Source organism: Pseudophryne corroboree, chromosome 11 (genome assembly GCF_028390025.1).
Source record: "Pseudophryne corroboree isolate aPseCor3 chromosome 11, aPseCor3.hap2, whole genome shotgun sequence".
NCBI classification, from domain to species: Eukaryota; Metazoa; Chordata; class Amphibia; order Anura; family Myobatrachidae; genus Pseudophryne; species Pseudophryne corroboree.
The window spans coordinates 263923200-263943787 of NC_086454.1; the positions used below are offsets into that span (position 1 = coordinate 263923200).

The following is a 20588-nucleotide window of genomic DNA, read 5'->3' on the forward strand; positions in this document are numbered from 1 at the left end:
AAGAACCTAGGCAAGGTCAAGTATTTTAAGAACGTGCATAACATAAATAGTATAACAAACATACAATTTGTTTTAGGGTAACCGGTAACAGCTGTAGCGTTTCATAAACAAGACTATTTGCATTGGCAGTTCAACTTTTCCAACATTTGGTGAATGACTCATTGAAGGACTGTGGGTCATACTGCAGGCGCCAACAGGATGCACGCTGATGGTCTGACTCATCTAAAGCTGATGCGCTGAGGAAGCACCACTGGAAGTTCTGCACGGTTATCCAAAAAGACAGCAAGCATCAGCAAGTTAAGACCAATACAGTTACCTATCAGAATGTTAAACAGGGAACGGAAGGGGGTGATGCGGGTTCAGCTGTAAGGGTTAAAACATCAGGCAGAATATAGTCATATGAAAAACTGGTGTAAACCTTTATGATAAATGTCTTTATTTTGATGGTTGAAATTGTAAGATGTAAATGAGAAAAACATATACACATATTAACAATTCCTCAACCATATACCCATGTGTATTACGAAAAGCACAAATAATAGATATAGAATATTAGGACTTGGGCAGCAAGTTAGAATTCTGGTGCATTAGTAACTGTGCTCACAGCAACCACTCGGATTCTACCATTTTTCATGGACTTGATTGCTAGGAGTTCCCCATGTTCCCATGCATCCCTTCTGTATCAGCTGCAGGCACTGGCTATCCTAGGCTGGGTTTCTCATTGTGCTGGTGTCACAATTATCAGAATGAATCAGCTACATACAGCACTGCTGAGCTCTTAGCCTCTCAATGGAGACATAGTCACAAGCTTAAATACCACGCTTATCATAGCAGCTGTGTAATTAGAAGACAAATCTTTGCGTATTTGGGATTATCTAGGTCAGCTAACAGGTAGGCAGCAGTATAGCAAAACACCTGCCAAAATGGTGTCAGATTACAAACAACAAGGCTAAAAATATAGATTGTGCTTTTCTTTAATAGTAGGTCTCAAATAATGCAGTCCAAGAACAGAAATACACTTTTTATTCTATTTTTCTTCAGTTTTCTGTTTCCCAGAGGAATCATTGTAAACTAATCATATGTAGGCCTGGAAGACAGTCTTATAATAAATGTAACAGCGAGAACAATTAAAAAACAAACATGTTCCAGTGGAAGGGGATAACACAGGTATAACCAGCAGGGCCGTCCAGTGCTTTGTTTCAGTCTGACGGGTTCTGGATGACGATCAATAGATAGTCTTTGTCTGGAAACAATAATACATGAAAGGTAAATATCTTAAGAATTATTGATATGAAATTTAGAATTATGCTAGGATATACCCCTCTCAACTATAAATTTCATTGCACAACTGAAATCTGCCCCACTTACAGTGCAACATGGTTTTGCACTCCTATTATTGACCCTACCCTCTCACCAGCCATTCACTGCTTAGCAAAACTGCCAACAGCAGAGGCAATTAGGGTGGTCGACAGAACACCTGTACACATAGCCAGATGCACTAATATATCGGCCATTGGCTGTGCTGCACCGCTGATGCAATATGTCTGTGAATGATGTCGTTCACAGACATATCGGGTGTACACACCCGCCGACGGGCTTGCAATATTTTGCCCATTCATTCAAATGGCCAATATATCGGCGAGTGTGTACCCAGCTTTAGTGTGTTATACTATACTATTTCTGAGAATATCATCGTTCATATTGCTTTTTTATTGATGTATTGTATTTATCACTACGGAGTTTGATGCCTTTTTATATAGGTTTAAAATAATATGCTTCATTTGACATCACCTATGCTCATTTAGACCTCATTTTTCCTGAGCTATTGTAACCAATTTATACATACGTACTTAAACAAATTTAGATATTCTTACTGAATTTGCTTACAATACAGATGCTATATTTTCTAGGGTACAGCAAACTGACATGACATGTTCATTTTACAGGTCAAAGAGACTTTGAGGTTTTGCAAGTAACCTCTATACGTATAGCTGAATAAGATCAGGCAGGTATAATTGTCATTTTCAAAATTTTGATACTTGACCAATTTGCTGGATTATGGGGTATATGCAATTGCCGGCGAATCGCGGCAATTTTTCGCCCGTTTTTTAATTCGACACAATTCGAACGTCGAATTCCGGCAAGTGGGTGCCGAAATTCAACATATTCAATAAAAAACGGATTCGACAGTCCCGCTGTCGAAAAACGGCCGATTTGACGGATTTTGATTAGATTTTAAAAAAACGGGAAAAAACCCTAAAAAAAATCCAAAGCATAACCAGCCTCGGGCTCTTCGAGACGGTCCTGGTTCTAAAAATCCGGGGGAAAAACTGACAGGGGATCCCCCGTATTTTTAAAACCAGCACCGGGCTCTGCACCTGGTGCAAAAAATACGGAGGACAAAAGAGTAGGGGTCCCCCGTATTTTTTACACCAGCATCGGGCTCCACTAGCTGGGTAGATAATGCAACAGCCGGGGGTCACTTTTATACGGCGCCCTGCGGCCGTGGCATTAAATACGCAACTAGTCACCCCTGGCTGGGGTACCCTGGAGGAGTGGGGACCCCTTTAATCAAAGGGTTCCCCTCCCCAAGCCACCCAAGGGCCAGGGGTGAAGCCCGAGCCTGTCCCCCCCCCATCCAAGGGCTGCGGATGGGGGGCTGATAGCCTTTTGAAAATTGAAAGAATATTGTTTTTACCAGTAGTACTACAAGTCCCAGCAAGCCTCCCCCGCAAGCTGGTACTTGGAGAACCACAAGTACCAGCATGCGGGAGAAAACGGGCCCGCTGGTACCTGTAGTTCTACTGGAAAAAAATAAGAATTTACTTACCGATAATTCTATTTCTCGTAGTCCGTAGTGGATGCTGGGGACTCCGTCAGGACCATGGGGAATAGCGGCTCCGCAGGAGACAGGGCACAAAAGTAAAAGCTTTAGGATCAGGTGGTGTGCACTGGCTCCTCCCCCTATGACCCTCCTCCAAGCCTCAGTTAGGATACTGTGCCCGGACGAGCGTACACAATAAGGAAGGATTTTGAATCCCGGGTAAGACTCATACCAGCCACACCAATCACACCGTATAACTCGTGATCTAAACCCAGTTAACAGCATGATAACAGAGGAGCCTCTGAAAAGATGGCTCACAACAATAATAACCCGATTTTTGTAACAATAACTATGTACAAGTATTGCAGACAATCCGCACTTGGGATGGGCGCCCAGCATCCACTACGGACTACGAGAAATAGAATTATCGGTAAGTAAATTCTTATTTTCTCTGACGTCCTAAGTGGATGCTGGGGACTCCGTCAGGACCATGGGGATTATACCAAAGCTCCCAAACGGGCGGGAGAGTGCGGATGACTCTGCAGCACCGAGTGAGAGAACTCCAGGTCCTCCTCAGCCAGGGTGTGCCCCTGACCAAGTAGCAGCTCGGCAAAGTTGTAAAGCCGAGACCCCTCGGGCAGCCGCCCAAGATGAGCCCACCTTCCTTGTGGAATGGGCATTTACATATTTTGGCTGTGGCAAGCCTGCCACAGAATGTGCAAGCTGAATTGTACTACACATCCAACTAGCAATCGTCTGCTTAGAAGCAAGAGCACCCAGTTTGTTGGGTGCATACAGGATAACAGCAAGTCAGTTTTCCTGACTCCAGCCGTCCTGGAAACCTATATTTTCAGGGCCCTGACAACATCTAGCAACTTGGAGTCCTCCAAGTCCCTAGTAGCCGCAGGTACCACAATAAGCTGGTTCAGGTGAAACGCTGACACCACCTTAGGGAGAAACTGGGGACGAGTCCGCAGCTCTGCCCTGTCCGAATGGACAATCAGATATGGGCTTTTGTGAGACAAAGCCGCCAATTCTGACACTCGCCTGGCCGAGGCCAGGGCCAACATCATGGTCACTTTCCATGTGAGATATTTCAAATCCACAGATTTGAGCGGTTTAAACCAATGTGATTTGAGGAATCCCAGAACTACGTTGAGATCCCACAGTGCCACTGGAGGCACAAAAGGGGGTTGTATATGCAGTACTCCCTTGACAAACTTCTGGACTTCAGGAACTGAAGCCAATTCTTTCTGGAAGAAAATCGACAGGGCCGAAATTTGAACCTTAATGGACCCCAATTTGAGGCCCATAGACACTCCTGTTTGCAGGAAATGCAGGAATCGACCGAGTTGAAATTTCTTCGTGGGGCCTTCCTGGCCTCACACCACGCAGCATATTTTCGCCACATGTGGTGATAATGTTGTGCGATCACCTCCTTCCTGGCTTTGACCAGGGTAGGAATGACCTCTTCCGGAATGCCTTTTTCCCTTAGGATCCGGCGTTCAACCGCCATGCCGTCAAACGCAGCCGCGGTAAGTCTTGGAACAGACATGGTACTTGCTGAAGCAAGTCCCTTCTTAGCGGCAGAGGCCATGAGTCCTCTGTGAGCATCTCTTGAAGTTCCGGGTACCAAGTCCTTCTTGGCCAATCCGGAGCCACGAGTATAGTTCTTACTCCTCTACTTCTTATAATTCTCAGTACCTTAGGTATGAGAAGCAGAGGAGGGAACACATACACCGACTGGTACACCCACGGTGTTACCAGAGCGTCCACAGCTATTGCCTGAGGGTCTCTTGACCTGGCGCAATACCTGTCCAGTTTTTTGTTCAGGCGGGACGCCATCATGTCCACCTTTGGTCTTTCCAAACGGTTCACAATCATGTGGAAGACTTCCCGATGAAGTCCCCACTCTCCCGGGTGGAGGTCGTGCTGAGGAAGTCTGCTTCCCAGTTGTCCACTCCCGGAATGAACACTGCTGACAGTGCTATCACATGATTTTCCGCCCAGCGAAGAATCCTTGCAGTTTCTGCCATTGCCCTCCTGCTTCTTGTGCCGCCCTGTCTGTTTACGTGGGCGACTGCCGTGATGTTGTCCCACTGGATCAATACCGGCTGACCTTGAAGCAGAGGTCTTGCTAAGCTTAGAGCATTGTAAATTGCTCTTAGCTCCAGTATATTTATGTGGAGAGAAGTCTCCAGACTTGATCACACTCCCTGGAAATTTTTTCCTTGTGTGACTGCTCCCCCGCCTTTCAGGCTGGCATCCGTGGTCACCAGGACCCAGTCCTGAATGCCGAATCTGTGGCCCTTTAGTAGATGAGCACTCTGCAGCCACCACAGAAGAGACACCCTTGTCCTTGGAGACAGGGTTATCCGCTGATGCATCTGAAGATGCGATCCGGACCATTTTTCCAGCAGATCCCACTGAAAAGTTCTTGCGTGAAATCTGCCGAATGGAATCGCTTCGTAAGAAGCCACCATTTTTCCCAGGACCCTTGTGCAATGATGCACTGACACTTTTCCTGGTTTTAGGAGGTTCCTGACTAGCTCGGATAACTCCCTGGCTTTCTCCTCCGGGAGAAACACCTTTTTCTGGACTGTGTCCAGAATCATCCCTAGGAACAGCAGACGTGTCGTCGGAGACAGCTGCGATTTTGGAATATTTAGAATCCACCCGTGCTGTCGTAGAACTACTTGAGATAGTGCTACTCCGACCTCCAACTGTTCTCTGGACCTTGCCCTTATCAGGAGATCGTCCAAGTAAGGGATAATTAAGACGCCTTTTCTTTGAAGAAGAATCATCATTTCGGCCATTACCTTGGTAAAGACCCGGGGTGCCGTGGACAATCCAAACGGCAGCATCTGAAACTGATAGTGACAGTTTTGTACCACGAACCTGAGGTACCCTTGGTGAGAGGGGCAAATTGGGACATGGAGGTAAGCATCCTTGATGTCCAGGGACACCATATAGTCCCCTTCTTCCTGGTTCGCTATCACTGCTCTGAGTGACTCCATCTTGATTTGAACCTTTGTATGTAAGTGTTCAAATATTTCAGATTTAGAATAGGTCTCACCGAGCCGTCTGGCTTCAGTACCACAATATAGTGTGGAATAATACCCCTTTCCTTGTTGTAGGAGGGGTACTTTGATTATCACCTGCTGGGAATACAGCTTGTGAATTGTTTCCAATACTGCCTCCCTGTCGGAGGGAGACGTTGGTAAAGCAGACTTCAGGAACCTGCGAGGGGGAGACGTCTCGAATTTCCAATCTGTACCCCTGGGATACTACTTGTAGGATCCAGGGGTCCACTTGCGAGTGAGCCCACTGCGCGCTGAAACTCTTGAGACGACCCCCCACCGCACCTGAGTCCGCTTGTACGGCCCCAGCGTCATGCTGAGGACTTGGCAAAAGCGGTGGAGGGCTTCTGTTCCTGGGAATGGGCTGCCTGCTGCAGTCTTCTTCCCTTTCCTCTATCCCTGGGCAGATATGACTGGCCTTTTGCCTGCTTGCCCTTATGGGGACGAAAGGACTGAGGCTGAAAAGACGGGGTCTTTTTCTGCTGAGATGTGACTTGGGGTAAAAAAGGTGGATTTTCCAGCTGTTGCCGTGGCCACCAGGTCCGATGGACCGACCCCAAATAACTCCTCCCCTTTATACGGCAATACTTCCATGTGCCGTTTGGAATCTGCATCACCTGACCACCGTCGTGTCCATAAACATCTTCTGGCAGATATGGACATCGCACTTACTCTTGATGCCAGAGTGCAAATATCCCTCTGTGCATCTCGCATATATAGAAATGCATCCTTTAAATGCTCTATAGTCAATAAAATACTGTCCCTGTCAAGGGTATCAATATTTTCAGTCAGGGAATCCGACCAAGCCACCCCAGCGCTGCACATCCAGGCTGAGGCGATCGCTGGTCGCAGTATAACACCAGTATGTGTGTATATACTTTTTAGGATATTTTCCAGCCTCCTATCAGCTGGCTCCTTGAGGGCGGCCGTATCTGGAGACGGTAACGCCATTTGTTTTGATAAGCGTGTGAGCGCCTTATCCACCCTAAGGGGTGTTTCCCAACGCGCCCTAACTTCTGGCGGGAAAGGGTATAACGCCAATAATTTTCTATCGGGGGAAACCCACGCATCATCACACACTTCATTTAATTTATCTGATTCAGGAAAAACTACAGGTAGTTTTTTCACACCCCACATAATACCCTCTTTTGTGGTACTTGTAGTATCAGAAATATGTAACACCTCCTTCATTGCCCTTAACATGTAACGTGTGGCCCAAATGGAAAATACGTTTGTTTCTTCACCGTCGACACTGGAGTCAGTGTCCGTGTCTGTGTCGACCGACTGAGGTAAATGGGCGTTTTAAAGCCCCTGACGGTGTTTTAGACGCCTGGACAGGTACTAATTGGTTTGCCGGCCGTCTCATGTCGTCAACCGACCTTGCAGCGTGTTGACATTATCACGTAATTCCCTAAATAAGCCATCCATTCCGGTGTCGATCCCTAGAGAGTGACATCACCATTACAGGCAATTGCTCCGCCTCCTCACCAACATCGTCCTCATACATGTCGACACACACGTACCGACACACAGCACACACACAGGGAATGCTCTGATAGAGGACAGGACCCCACTAGCCCTTTGGGGAGACAGAGGGAGAGTTTGCCAGCACACACCAAAACGCTATATTATACAGGGACAACCTTATATAAGTGTTTTCCCTTATAGCATCTTAATATATAATAATAATATCGCCAAATAAGTGCCCCCCCTCTCTGTTTTAACCCTGTTTCTGTAGTGCAGTGCAGGGGAGAGCCTGGGAGCCTTCCTAGCAGCGGAGCTGTGTAGGAAAATGGCGCTGTGTGCTGAGGAGAATAGGCCCCGCCCCCTTTTCGGCGGGCTTCTTCTCCCGTTTTTCTGACAACCTGGCAGGGGTTAAATACATCCATATAGCCCCAGGGGCTATATGTGATGTATTTTTAGCCAGCATAGGTACTTTCATTGCTGCCCAGGGCGCCCCCCCAAGCGCCCTGCACCCTCAGTGACCGTTGGTGTGAAGTGTGCTGAGAGCAATGGCGCACAGCTGCAGTGCTGTGCGCTACCTCATGAAGACTGAGAAGTCTTCAGCCGCCGATTTCTGGACCTCTTCTCTCTTCAGCATCTGCAAGGGGGTCGGCGGCGCGGCTCCGGTGACCCATCCAGGCTGTACCTGTGATCGTCCCTCTGGAGCTAGTGTCCAGTAGCCTAAGAAGCCAATCCATCCTGCACGCAGGTGAGTTCACTTCTTCTCCCCTAAGTCCCTCGTTGCAGTGAGCCTGTTGCCAGCAGGACTCACTGAAAATAAAAAAACCTAACAAAACTTTTACTCTAAGCAGCTCTTTAGGAGAGCCACCTAGATTGCACCCTTCTCGGCCGGGCACAAAAACCTAACTGAGGCTTGGAGGAGGGTCATAGGGGGAGGAGCCAGTGCACACCACCTGATCCTAAAGCTTTTACTTTTGTGCCCTGTCTCCTGCGGAGCCGCTATTCCCCATGGTCCTGACGGAGTCCCCAGCATCCACTTAGGACGTCAGAGAAAAATACCCAAATAAAAACAGGAGACACACACCGTGAAAGTAAAACTTTATTTCACACCTGCCGACACACACATACTTACCTACGTTGACCCGCCGACTGGCACATCTCCAATGTCGCCGACGATCCGGGGTACCTGTGAATAAAATTATACTCACCTGATCCAGTGTCCAGATTATAATCCACGTACTTGGCAAAAAAACGAACACCCGGACCAGGCGGACTGAAAGGGGACCCATGTTTACACATGGGACCCCTTTCCCCGAATGCAGAGACCCCCGTGACTCCTGTCACAGAAAGGTCTCTTCAGCCAATCAGAAAGCGCCACTTCGTGGCACTCACCTGATTGGCTCTGCGCATCTAAGCTCAGACGCGCATTGCACAGCCCCCTCCATTACTTTCAATGGTGGGAACTTTGCGGTCAGTGGTGAGGTCACCCGCGGTCAGCCGCTGACCGCGGGTAACCCCACCGCTGACCGCAAAGTTCCCACCATTGAAACTAATGGAGGGAGCTGTGCGATGCGCTGTCTGCCAGCTCAGACGCGCATACAGCCAATCAGGAAAGTGCCACAAAGTGGCGCTTCCTGATTAGCTGAAGAGACCTTTCTGTGACAGGAGTCACGGGGGGTCTCTGCATTCGGGGAAAGGGGTCCCATGTGTAAACATGGGACCCCTTTCAGTCCGCCTGGTCCGGGTGTTCGTTGTTTTTTTTTTTGCCAAGTACGTGGATTATAATAAAAGACCACAGGACACTGGATCAGGCGAGTATAATTTTATTTTCAGGTACACCGTGGATTCTACTTGGACAAGTGGACAGAGGTCGGCGTGTGAACATAGGTAAGTATGTGTGTGTCGACATGTGTGAAATAAAGTTTTACTCTCACAGTGTGCGTGTCCTGTTTTTATTTGGGTATTTTTTTTCCAGTAGAACTACAGGTACCAGCGGGCCCGTTTTTCTCCCGCATGCTGGTACTTGTGGTTCTCCAAGTACCAGCTTGCGGGGGAGGCTTGCTGGGACTTGTAGTACTACTGGAAAAAACAATATTCTTTCAATTTTCAAAAGGCTATCAGCCCCCCATCCGCAGCCCTTGGATTGGGGGGGGGGGGGGGGGGACAGCCTCGGGCTTCACCCCTGGCCCTTGGGTGGCTGGGGGGGGACGACCCCTTGATTGAAGGGGTCCCCACTCCTCCAGGGTACCCCGGCCAGGGGTGACTAGTTGCATATTTAATGCCACGGCCGCAGGGCGCTGTATAAAAGTGACCCCCGGCTGTGGCATTATCTACCCAGCTAGTGGAGCCCGATGCTGGTGTAAAAAATACGGGGGATCCCATGTCAGTTTTTTCCCCGGATTTTTAGAACCAGGACCGGCTCGAAGAGCCCGAGGCTGGTTATGCTTAGGAGGGGGGACCCCACGCATTTTTTTTTTCAGATTTTTACCGTTCCATTTAAAAAAATAAATAAAATAAAAATAATCTTTTTAAAAATATATAAATAATACTTGTGCCTCCAAAATAGACAAACCAAGTACCTAATCCCTTCTAATATAAATAGATATGCTATTACCAATTAAAAAACACACAAAAAAAACAACCATGTTTTTAAAAATTTTTATTAGATTCCGCCAGCAAGGTGTGGCGGATTGAAAATGACGAATTTACTGTCTAAAAGCACTGTTGTCGAATTTACAATCTTCAATTGAATATACTTTTGTCGAATTGCCGCATTTGTACCATTGCAGAAATGTCGAATTTGACAAATGTCGAATTTCAAAAAGTCGAATTTTGAAAGTCCGTTTTTTTGACGAAAAGTACTGAATTGCATTGTCGATTTTTTTGGGGGGCGAAAATGTCCCGTTTTTCGACATTTTCGGGAATTCGACCGCAATTGCATATACCCCTATGCATTGATGTATGATGCACATGCTATAGTAATATAAATACATCTCTGAAAGCCTGGTACCCTAACACCTGCATACACATAGTCTACATTTCTGTGCAGGAACAGATCTCAGACTATTGAAAGTGGGTGGTCTTCAGTTTGCCGGCTGTCGGGATCCCGGCGCACAGTATACCGGCGCCGGAATCCCGACAGCCAGCATACCGACACCTTTTCTCCTTCTTGGGGGTCCACGACCCCCCCTGGAGGGAGAATAGATAGCATGGAGCGCGTAGCGCGCCACCGTGCATGCAGTGTGGCGAGCGCAGCGAGCCCGCAAGGGGCTCATTTGCGCTCGCCCAGCTGTTGGTATGCCGGCAGTCGGGATTCCAGCGCCGCTATGCTGGCCGCCGGGAGCCCGCCCCTCCGGCATACCCTACTACACCCTTGAAAGTATTTAGGTTAATCGTGTTAAACCCATGAATTTATCCCACGAGATCTTAATGTTTTCACCCCACTTTGTTTAAAGAACCTTTGTTTACATGCAGTAGGTCACTGACCTTCCATAACTACGGGAACAGTAATTATTACAGAGCAAACATTGTCTAGAACATTGCCTCTGGTACATGTCTAACTCAACGTAGTTAATATAAAATATTATATAGCTATCAGCGAGTGGCTTTTTAATCCAGTCTTTTTCTCTACCTTTAATACGTATCTATAAGAATTTTAACATTTTAAATATTTATTATGTTTTACAATCTTATTGAACAGACAAGTGTCCCAGTAAAAAGTCTTATTCCTTCAACACATTTGCACCTTTGAAAAACATATAATGGGTCCAATTCATAGATCGACAATGTATTGGCCAACATGCACAAAAGGCCGACAGGTTCAAAACGGTGGACATGAAAATGGTCGACACAAAAATGGTAGGCATGTTTTTTGTGTGGTTTTCACAATATTTGATTGATTTACTATCCATGTGTACATCTATTAGGAATAGTAACCTGGGGCCAGTGCAGCGAGCCACCATACCGGAAGCATGGCGGGTGCAGACGTCTATACTGATGTTGGTCATATAACATGAAATATACAAGATTTGGCCAACAAAAACCCAAAAGGCCATTTTTGTATTGACCATTGTCACGTCAACCTTTTGACCATGTTGGTCTTTTGTACCTCTTGAACTTTCATCTGTTGACTATTTGGTGTTGGCCTATTGAGTGTTAACCATAACATTGTGGTCTCTTATACCAAACCCTGAGCTGCCACCGGAACAGCATCTAGCAGCTCCGTGGGACGAGTCTCTCTAGCTGATATCTGTGGATGTGTGATCAGAAATTAGCTACTGTAAATTGCTAGTATGTGTGATAGTGCATCTAACTGAATCTGCCTTAATGAGCATTAAATCTGTATATTCTTTTCTGAGAGATAGGGGAAGGTGAGAAACGTTACGGTTACAGGTCTTGGCTAAAAAGGAAGTGGTTTATGAAGCCCCACTGAAGTGAAGACACATGGCGGAGTCTAACTATGTTGAGGTGGTGGGATGCAGTTAAGTTGCCGGCGGTCAGGATACCGACGCCAGAATCCCGACCGCTGACAATGCCGCCAGCCGGAATCCTGGCTATTAATAGAGTGGGGATAGAACCACCCACAGAGTGGGAATAGAGACAACCATAGAGTGGGAATAGAACATGTGGCGAGCGCAGCGTGGCGAGCACAGTGAGCCTGTAAGAGTACTTTTTGCGCTCGCCATGCTGCCGGCATAGTAGCAGCTGGGATGCCATGTTAAGTATACTGACGGCCAGCATCCCAGCCACCGGTATATCATACTGACCCCGAGATGGTATCTAAAGCCTTCTCCTACACAGTTGAAATATATGGGCACTGAGTAGACAGAACTTGCTGAACAAGTAGATAACCAATGCTCACCATTATGTATTATTCCCACAGGTAGTGCACACTTTATATTACGCCTGAAAGTTCTTCTTTAACAAAACCTCAATTTTGAGTAGTTTCTAAAAATCATCAAATAAAGGCCTACATAATCTTTGTGCTCTAGCAAAGGTGGTCATAGCCAGATCCTGGATGGTGCACTTAGGACCTGGCTTCATGGTGTGGAAATCCCTTCTTAATTCCACAGTGTCTCATGAAAAAATAAGAATTTACTTACCGATAATTCTATTTCTCGGAGTCCGTAGTGGATGCTGGGGTTCCTGAAAGGACCATGGGGAATAGCGGCTCCGCAGGAGACAGGGCACAAAAAGTAAAGCTTTCCGATCAGGTGGTGTGCACTGGCTCCTCCCCCTATGACCCTCCTCCAGACTCCAGTTAGGTACTGTGCCCGGACGAGCGTACACAATAAGGGAGGAATTTTGAATCCCGGGTAAGACTCATACCAGCCACACCAATCACACTGTACAACCTGTGATCTGAACCCAGTTAACAGTATGATAACAGCGGAGCCTCTGAAAAGATGGCTCACAACAACAATAACCCGATTTAGTTAGCAATAACTATGTACAAGTATTGCAGATAATCCGCACTTGGGATGGGCGCCCAGCATCCACTACGGACTCCGAGAAATAGAATTATCGGTAAGTAAATTCTTATTTTCTCTATCGTCCTTGTGGATGCTGGGGTTCCTGAAAGGACCATGGGGATTATACCAAAGCTCCCAAACGGGCGGGAGAGTGCGGATGACTCTGCAGCACCGAATGAGAGAACTCCAGGTCCTCTTTTGCCAGGGTATCAAATTTGTAGAATTTTACAAACGTGTTCTCCCCCGACCACGTAGCTGCTCGGCAAAGTTGTAATGCCAAGACCCCTCGGGCAGCCGCCCAAGATGAGCCCACCTTCCTTGTGGAATGGGCCTTAACAGATTTAGACTGTGGCAGGCCTGCCACAGAATGTGCAAGTTGAATTGTGCTACCAATCCCACGAGCAATCGACTGCTTAGAAGCAGAAGCACCCAGCATTGTTGGGTGCATACAGGATAAACAGCAAGTCAGATTTCCTGACTCCAGCCAACCTGGAAACTATATTTTCAGGGCCCTGACAACATCCAGCAGCTTGGAGTCCTCCAAGTCCCTAGTAGCCGCAGGTACCACAATAAGCTGGTTCAGGTGAAACGCTGACACCACCTTAAGGAGAAACTGGGGACGAGTCCGCAGCTTTGCTCTGTCCGAATGGACAATCAGATATGGCTTTGTGAGATAAAGCCGCCAATTCTGACACTCGCCTGGCCGAGGCCAGGACCAACAGCATGGTCATTTTCCATGTGAGATATATCAAATCCACAGATTTGAGTTGTTTAAACCAATGTGATTTTTTAGGAATCCCAAAACTACGTTGAGATCGCCCAGTGCCACTGGAGACATCAAAGGGGCTGTATATGCAGTACTCCCTTAACAACTTCTGGACTTCAGGAACTGAAGCCAATTTCTTTCTGGAAGAAAATCAACAGGCCGAAATTTGAACCTTAATGGACCCAATTTGAGACCCATAGACACTCCTGTTTGCAGGAAATGTAGAAATTAACCTAGTTGAAATTCTTCCGTGGAGCCTTCCTGGACTCACACCCTGGCACATATTTTCACCTAAGTGGTGATAATGTTGTGCGGTCACCTCCTTCCTGGCTCTGACCAGGGTAGGGATGACCTCTTCCGGAATGCCTCTTTCCCTTAGGATCCGGCGTTCACCCGCCTTGGCGTCAACGCAGCTGCGGTAAGACCCGGAACAGACACGGTTCTTGCCGAATCAAGACCCTTCTTAGTATCTCTTGAAGTTCCGGGAACCAAGTCCTTCTTGGCCAAACCGGAGCCACGAGTATAGTTCTTACTCCTCTCCTTCCTATCATTTTCAATACATTGGGTATGAAAAGCAGAGGATGGAACACATACACCGACTGGTACACCGACGGTGTTACCAGAGCGTCCCAGCTATTGCCTGAGTGTCTCTTGACCTGGCGCTTCAGGTGGGACGCCATCATAACCACCTTTGGTCTTTCCCAACGGTTTACAATCATGTGGAAACTTCCAGATTAAGTTTCCACTTTTCCGGGTGGAATTCATTTATGCTGAGGAAATCTTCCCAGTTGCCCACTCCCGGAATGAACACTGCTGACAGTGTTATCACATGATTTTCCGCCCAGCGAAGAATCCTTGCTGTCATTGCCCTCCTGCTTCTTGTGTCGCCCCGTCTGATAACGTGGGCGACCGCCATGATGATGTCCTACTGGATCAGCACCGGTTGACTTTGAAGCAGGAGTCTTCCTAGGCTCAGAGCATTGTAAATTGCCCTTAGCTCCAGTATATTCATGTGGAGAGAAGTCTCCAGACTTGACCACACTTCCTTGGAAATTTTTTCCCTGTGTGACTACTCCCCAGCCTCTCAGGCTGGTATCCGTGGTCCCCAGAACACAGTCCTGAATGCTGAGTGTGCTGCCCTCTAAAAGATGAGCACTCTGCAGCCCCCACAGAAGAGACACCCTTGTCCTTGGAGACAGGATTATCCGCTGATGCATCTGAAAATGCGATCCGGACCATTCGTCCAGCAAATCCCCTGAGATCTGCCGAATGGAATCGCTTCGTAAGAAGCCACCATTTTTCCCAGGACTCCTGTGCATTGATGCACTGATACTTGGCCTGGTTTTAGGAGGTTTCTGACTAGGTCGAATAACTCCTTGGCTTTTTCCTCCCGGAGGAACACCTTTTTCTGGACTATGCCCAGAATCATTCCTAGGAACAGCAGACGTATCGTCGGAAAACAGCTGCGATTCTTGGAATATTTAGAATCCAGTCGTGCTGTCGTAGAACTACTTTAGATAGTGCTCTTCCGACCTCCAACTGTTCTCTGGAACTTGCCCTTTTCAGGATATCGTCCAAGTAAGGGATAATTTAGATGCCTTTTTTCTTTGAAGAAACATCTTTTCGGCCATTACCTTGGTAAAAGGCCCGGGGTGCCGTGGATAATTCAAACGGCATCGTCTGAAACTGATATTGACAGTTCTGTACCACGAACCAGAGGTACCCTTGTTGAGAAGGGCAAATTTGGACATGGAGGTAATCCTTGATGTCCAGGGACACCATATAGTCCCCTTTTTTCCGGTTCGCTATCACTGCTCTGAGTGACTCCATCTCGATTTGAACCTTTTATGTAAGTGTTCAAAGATTTCAGTTTAGACTATGTCTCACCAAGCCGTCTGGCGTCAGTACCACAATATAGTGTGGAAAAATAATACCCTTTTCCTTGTTGTAGGAGGGGTACTTTGATTATCACCTGCTGGATATACAGCTTGTGAATTGTTTCCAATGCTGCCTCCCTGTCGGAGGGAGCCGTTGGTAAAGCAGACTTCAGAAACCTGCGAGGAGAAGATGTCTCGACTCTCCAATCTGTACCCCTGGGATAATACTTGTACTATCTAGGGGTCAACCTGCGAGTGATCCCACTGCGCGCTGAGACTCTTGAGACTACCCCCCCACCTTGAGTCCGCTTGCATGGCCCCAGCGTCATGCTGAGGACTTGGCAGACGCGGTGGAGGGCTTCTTTTCCTGGGAAGGGGCTGCCTGCTGCAGTCTACTTCCCTTACCTCTATGTCTGGGCAGATATGACTGGCCTTTTGCCTGCATGCCCTCATGGGAAAGGAAGGATTGAGGCTGAAAAGACGGTGTCTTTTTCAGCTGAGATGTAACTTGGGGTAAAAAGGTTGGATTTCCCAGCTGTTGCCGTGGTCCCCAGGTCCGATGGACCGACCCCAACTAACTCCTTCCCTTTATACGGCAATACTTCCATGTGCCGTATGGGATCTGTATCACCTGACCACTGTCGTGTCCATGACATCTTCTGGGTGATATGGACAACGTACTTATCTTGATGCCAGAGAGCAAATATCTCTCTGTGCATCTCACGTACATATATATAGAATGCATCCTATTAAATGCTCTATATGAATAAAATATTTTCAGTCAGGGAATCCGACCAAGCCAACCCAGCACTGCATCTCCAGGCTGATGGCGATCGCTGGTCGCAGTATAACCACCGTATGTGTGTATATACTTTTTAGGATATCTTTCCAGCTTCCTATCAGCTGGCTCCTTGAGGGCGGCCGTATCTGGAGACGGTAACGCCACTTGATAAGCGTGTGAGCGCCTTATCACCCTAAGGGGTGTTTCCCAACGCGCCCTAATTTCTGGCGGGAAAGGGTATAACGCCAATATTTGCTATCGGGGTAACCCCACGCATCATCACACACTTCATTTTATTTTATCTGATTCAGGAAAAACTACAGGTAGTTTTTTCACTCCCACATAATACCCTTTTTTGTGGTACTTGTAGTATCAGAAATATGCAACACCTCCTTCATTGCCCTTAACGTGTGGCCCTAATGAGAAATACGTTTGTTTATTCACCGTCGACACTGGATTCAGTGTCCGTGTCTGTGTCTGTGTCGACCGACTGAGGTAAATGGGCGTTTTTAACGCCCCTGACGGTGTTTCTGAGACGCCTGGACCGGTACTAATAGTTTGTCGGCCGTCTCACGTCGTCAACCGACCTTGCAGCGTGTTGACATTCTCACGTAATTCCCTAAATAAGCCATCCATTCCGGTGTCGACTCCCTAGAGAGTGACATCACCATTACAGGCAATTTCTCCGCCTCCTCACCAACATCGTCCTCATACATGTCGACACACACGTACCGACACACAGCACACACACCGGGAATGCTCTGACAGAGGACAGGACCCACACTAGCCCTTTGGGGAGACAGAGGGAGAGTTTGCCAGCACACACCAAAACGCTATAATTATATAGGGACAACCTTATATAAGTGTTTTCCCTTATAGCATCTTTATATATATCTCAATATCGCCAAAATCAGTGCCCCCCCTCTCTGTTTTAACCCTGTTTCTGTAGTGCAGTGCAGGGGAGAGCCTGGGAGCCTTCTCTCCAGGCTTTCTGTGAGAGAAAATGGCGCTGTGTGCTGAGGAGATAGGCCCCGCCCCTTTTTCGGCGGGCTCGTCTCCCGCTATTTAGTGAATCTTGGCAGGGGTTAAATATCTCCATATAGCCTCTGGGGGCTATATGTGAGGTATTTTTCGCCAAAAAAGGTTTTCATTTGCCTCCCAGGGCGCCCCCCTCCCAGCGCCCTGCACCCTCAGTGACTGCCGTGTGAAGTGTGCTGAGAGGAAAATGGCGCACAGCTGCAGTGCTGTGCGCTACCTTTAGAAGACTGCAGGAGTCTTCAGCCGCCGATTCTGGACCTCTTCTTACTTCAGCATCTGCAAGGGGGCCGGCGGCGCGGCTCCGGTGACCATCCAGGCTGTACCTGTGATCGTCCCTCTGGAGCTGATGTCCAGTAGCCAAGAAGCCAATCCATCCTGCACGCAGGTGAGTTCACTCCTTCTCCCCTAAGTCCCTCGTTGCAGTGATCCTGTTGCCAGCAGGACTCACTGTAAAATAAAAAACCTAAGCTAAACTTTCTCTAAGCAGCTCTTTAGGAGAGCCACCTAGATTGCACCCTTCTCGGCCGGGCACAAAAATCTAACTGGAGTCTGGAGGAGGGTCATAGGGGGAGGAGCCAGTGCACACCACCTGATCGGAAAGCTTTACTTTTTGTGCCCTGTCTCCTGCGGAGCCGCTATTCCCCATGGTCCTTTCAGGAACCCCAGCATCCACAAGGACGATAGAGAAATATATGTATCATTCACGTAAGGCCGAGTCCAGATTTGAGAAAGTTTGGAACAAATGGCTTCAATCCCGGAATTAAAACACCACAGACTTCCTAGATGGATGTCTGTTTATTATTTATTACCAGTTATTTATATAGCGCACACATATTCCACAGCGCTTTACAGAGAATTGCCCATTCACATCAGTCCCTGCCCCAGTGGAGCTTACAATCTATATTCCCTATCACATGTACACACATTCACCCTAGGGTTAATTTTGTTGGGAGCCAATTAACCTACCAGTATATTTTTGGATTGTGGGAGGAAACCGGAGTACCCGGAGGAAACCCACGCAAGTACAGGGAGAATATAGAAACTCCACAATGTTAGGGCCATGGTGGGAATTGAACCCATGACCTCAGTGCTGTGAGGCAGTAATGCTAACCATTACACCATCCGTTCTGCCATGTTTATAGTGACTGTCCTACTAATGTCAGTATCCTACTACCCGTGTGCCTTAAGTAGCTCTTCTCACACTTCTTATCTCTTGTATGGTATTTTGTTCACCTCATGTTAATGTTAATTGTGTATGATCTGTTCTGTACTTGCTTAGTGCTATTTGAGCTCCTTTGATGTTTATGATGTGTACTTCTAACTGATGTTCACTTTCAATATTCGCAGATTTTTGTACACTTTATAATATATGTTTGATTAACACATATTGGGCGGGATGTACTAATGTACATCGCCGCCCTGCGCCACGATGCTGATCGCATATGTACTAACATATGCGATCAGCATTGCGGAGGACAGCTCTTCCGATAAGAGCTGTCCTCCGCGATGCGCAGCGGCAGCCTGACTTCCGGGATTCGGCCCCAGGAGTCAGTCTGCGCATGCGCGGGGTGACGGGGGCGGCCGCAGGGCATGCTGGGAGGGATCCGATCGGATCCCTCACACAGCGCCGCGGAGAGAAGCCCATAGGCTTCTATGGATGTACGCCAGCTAAAGCTGGCGTACCCCGCCGCGGCGCTGTCCTGCCGGCCGGCGGTTAGTACATCAGGAAAATGCGGTAAACAGGGAGTTTACCGCATTTTCCGCTTAGTACATCCCGCCCATTGTAATAATTTTCTGTGATACCTTGACAAGTAATTTTATATGTTGTTTATTTTATTATTTTCTTTTCTTATAACAGAAAATGTATAAAAATTACAATATATACAGGTTGAGTATCCCTTATAGAAAATTCAAAATCCACATTTTTGGTTCCCCTACTGAGATAATGACACATATATTCATATATTATATATCTATATAATATAGATATGTATACACATAATATATAATATATATATATGTCATTATCTCAGTAGGGGACCCAAAAATGTGGGATTTTGAATTTTGGATAAGGGATATTCAACCTGTATGTGAAATCAGCAATGTCCTCAGACTAAATATTTGTAATCTCCATGTTAGCTTAACTTCCTGCTCAGAAAATACCACAAATGATGTCAGCAAGGCAAAGGAAAACAGGTTTCCTTTTAAGACTGCCACAATACTTAACACTAGTTAATGTCTCGTCAGTGCATGGAACATAGGGCCTAATTCAGACCTGATCGCGGTAGCAAAATATTTCTCTAATGGGCAAAACCATGGGGGTCATTCCGAGTTGATCGCACGCTGCAACTTTTTGCAGCCCGTACAATCAACTAGACGCCGCCTATAGGAGAGTGTATTTTTGCATAGCAAGGCTGCGATCGCTTGTGCAGCCCTGCTATGCAAAAAAAGTTTTGTGTAAAACAAGACCAGTGTAAGAGTTACTTACCCTGTGCGATGAACCTGCGTTGCAGGACCCCGGTATTACGTCAGACATCCGCCCTCCAAACGGCTGGACACGCCTGCGTTCGCCACACCACTCCCAGAAAACGGTCAGTTGACACCCAGAAAAGCCCTCTTCCTGTCAATCTCCTTGCGATCGGCTGTGCGAATGGGTTCTTCGTTAAATCCATCTTCCAGCAACGATCCGCTTTGTAGCCGTACGACGCGCCTGCACATTGCGGTGCATACGCATGTGCAGTAGTAACCAGTTTGCTGCGCTACAAAAAACGTCAGCGAGCGATCAACTCGGAATGACACCCCCATGTGCACTGCAGATGGGGCAGATATAACATGTGCAGAGAGAATTTGATTTGGGTCTGAATTAGGCCACTGTGCATGAGAGAGGTCTGATTTAGGCCCACTGTGCATGAAAATCTATCAATAATATGTAATTGGACGTGCTATACGATTCTAGCTGTAACTTTTAACAATACTTCTGATGAAGTGAGCAATGTACAACTAGTAAAACCAGACTTGCTGGTTATTACAGTACCTGGAGCCACCATAATTTCATGCTTCTTGGAGCGGATCCTGAGGAAAGTAAGATCATTCTGAGGGTCAATATCTCGTACTGTGCTTCTAGCCTTCATGGAGAGCTGGTGAAGAAGACCAGCATACTGCACTGTGGTGGAGTTGTCTAGAGTAGTCCTTATTGGAATGCCTGCAAAGGAGTGGATCCATGTTATAAAATGATACTCAGGAAACCATTACAGGACAGCAATATGATGCATAGTAGAAAGTATGAA

General features: G+C 47.2%; 1 protein-coding gene across 1 annotated transcript in view; it reads right to left on the reverse strand.

Moving 5' to 3' along the window:
• Nucleotides 1-419: 419 nt before the first annotated feature.
• Nucleotides 420-20588, reverse strand: part of DYNLRB2 (dynein light chain roadblock-type 2) — a 35430-nt gene continuing 15261 nt past the window's right edge. Inside the window, exons 4-5 of the mRNA XM_063945372.1 lie at nucleotides 20336-20503; nucleotides 420-1243 (exon numbers count right to left, since the gene is read on the reverse strand). Of these exons, the coding sequence (XP_063801442.1) occupies nucleotides 1200-1243; nucleotides 20336-20503 (212 nt within the window). The 3' untranslated portion in view covers nucleotides 420-1199. The remainder of the gene's footprint in view (nucleotides 1244-20335; nucleotides 20504-20588) is intronic.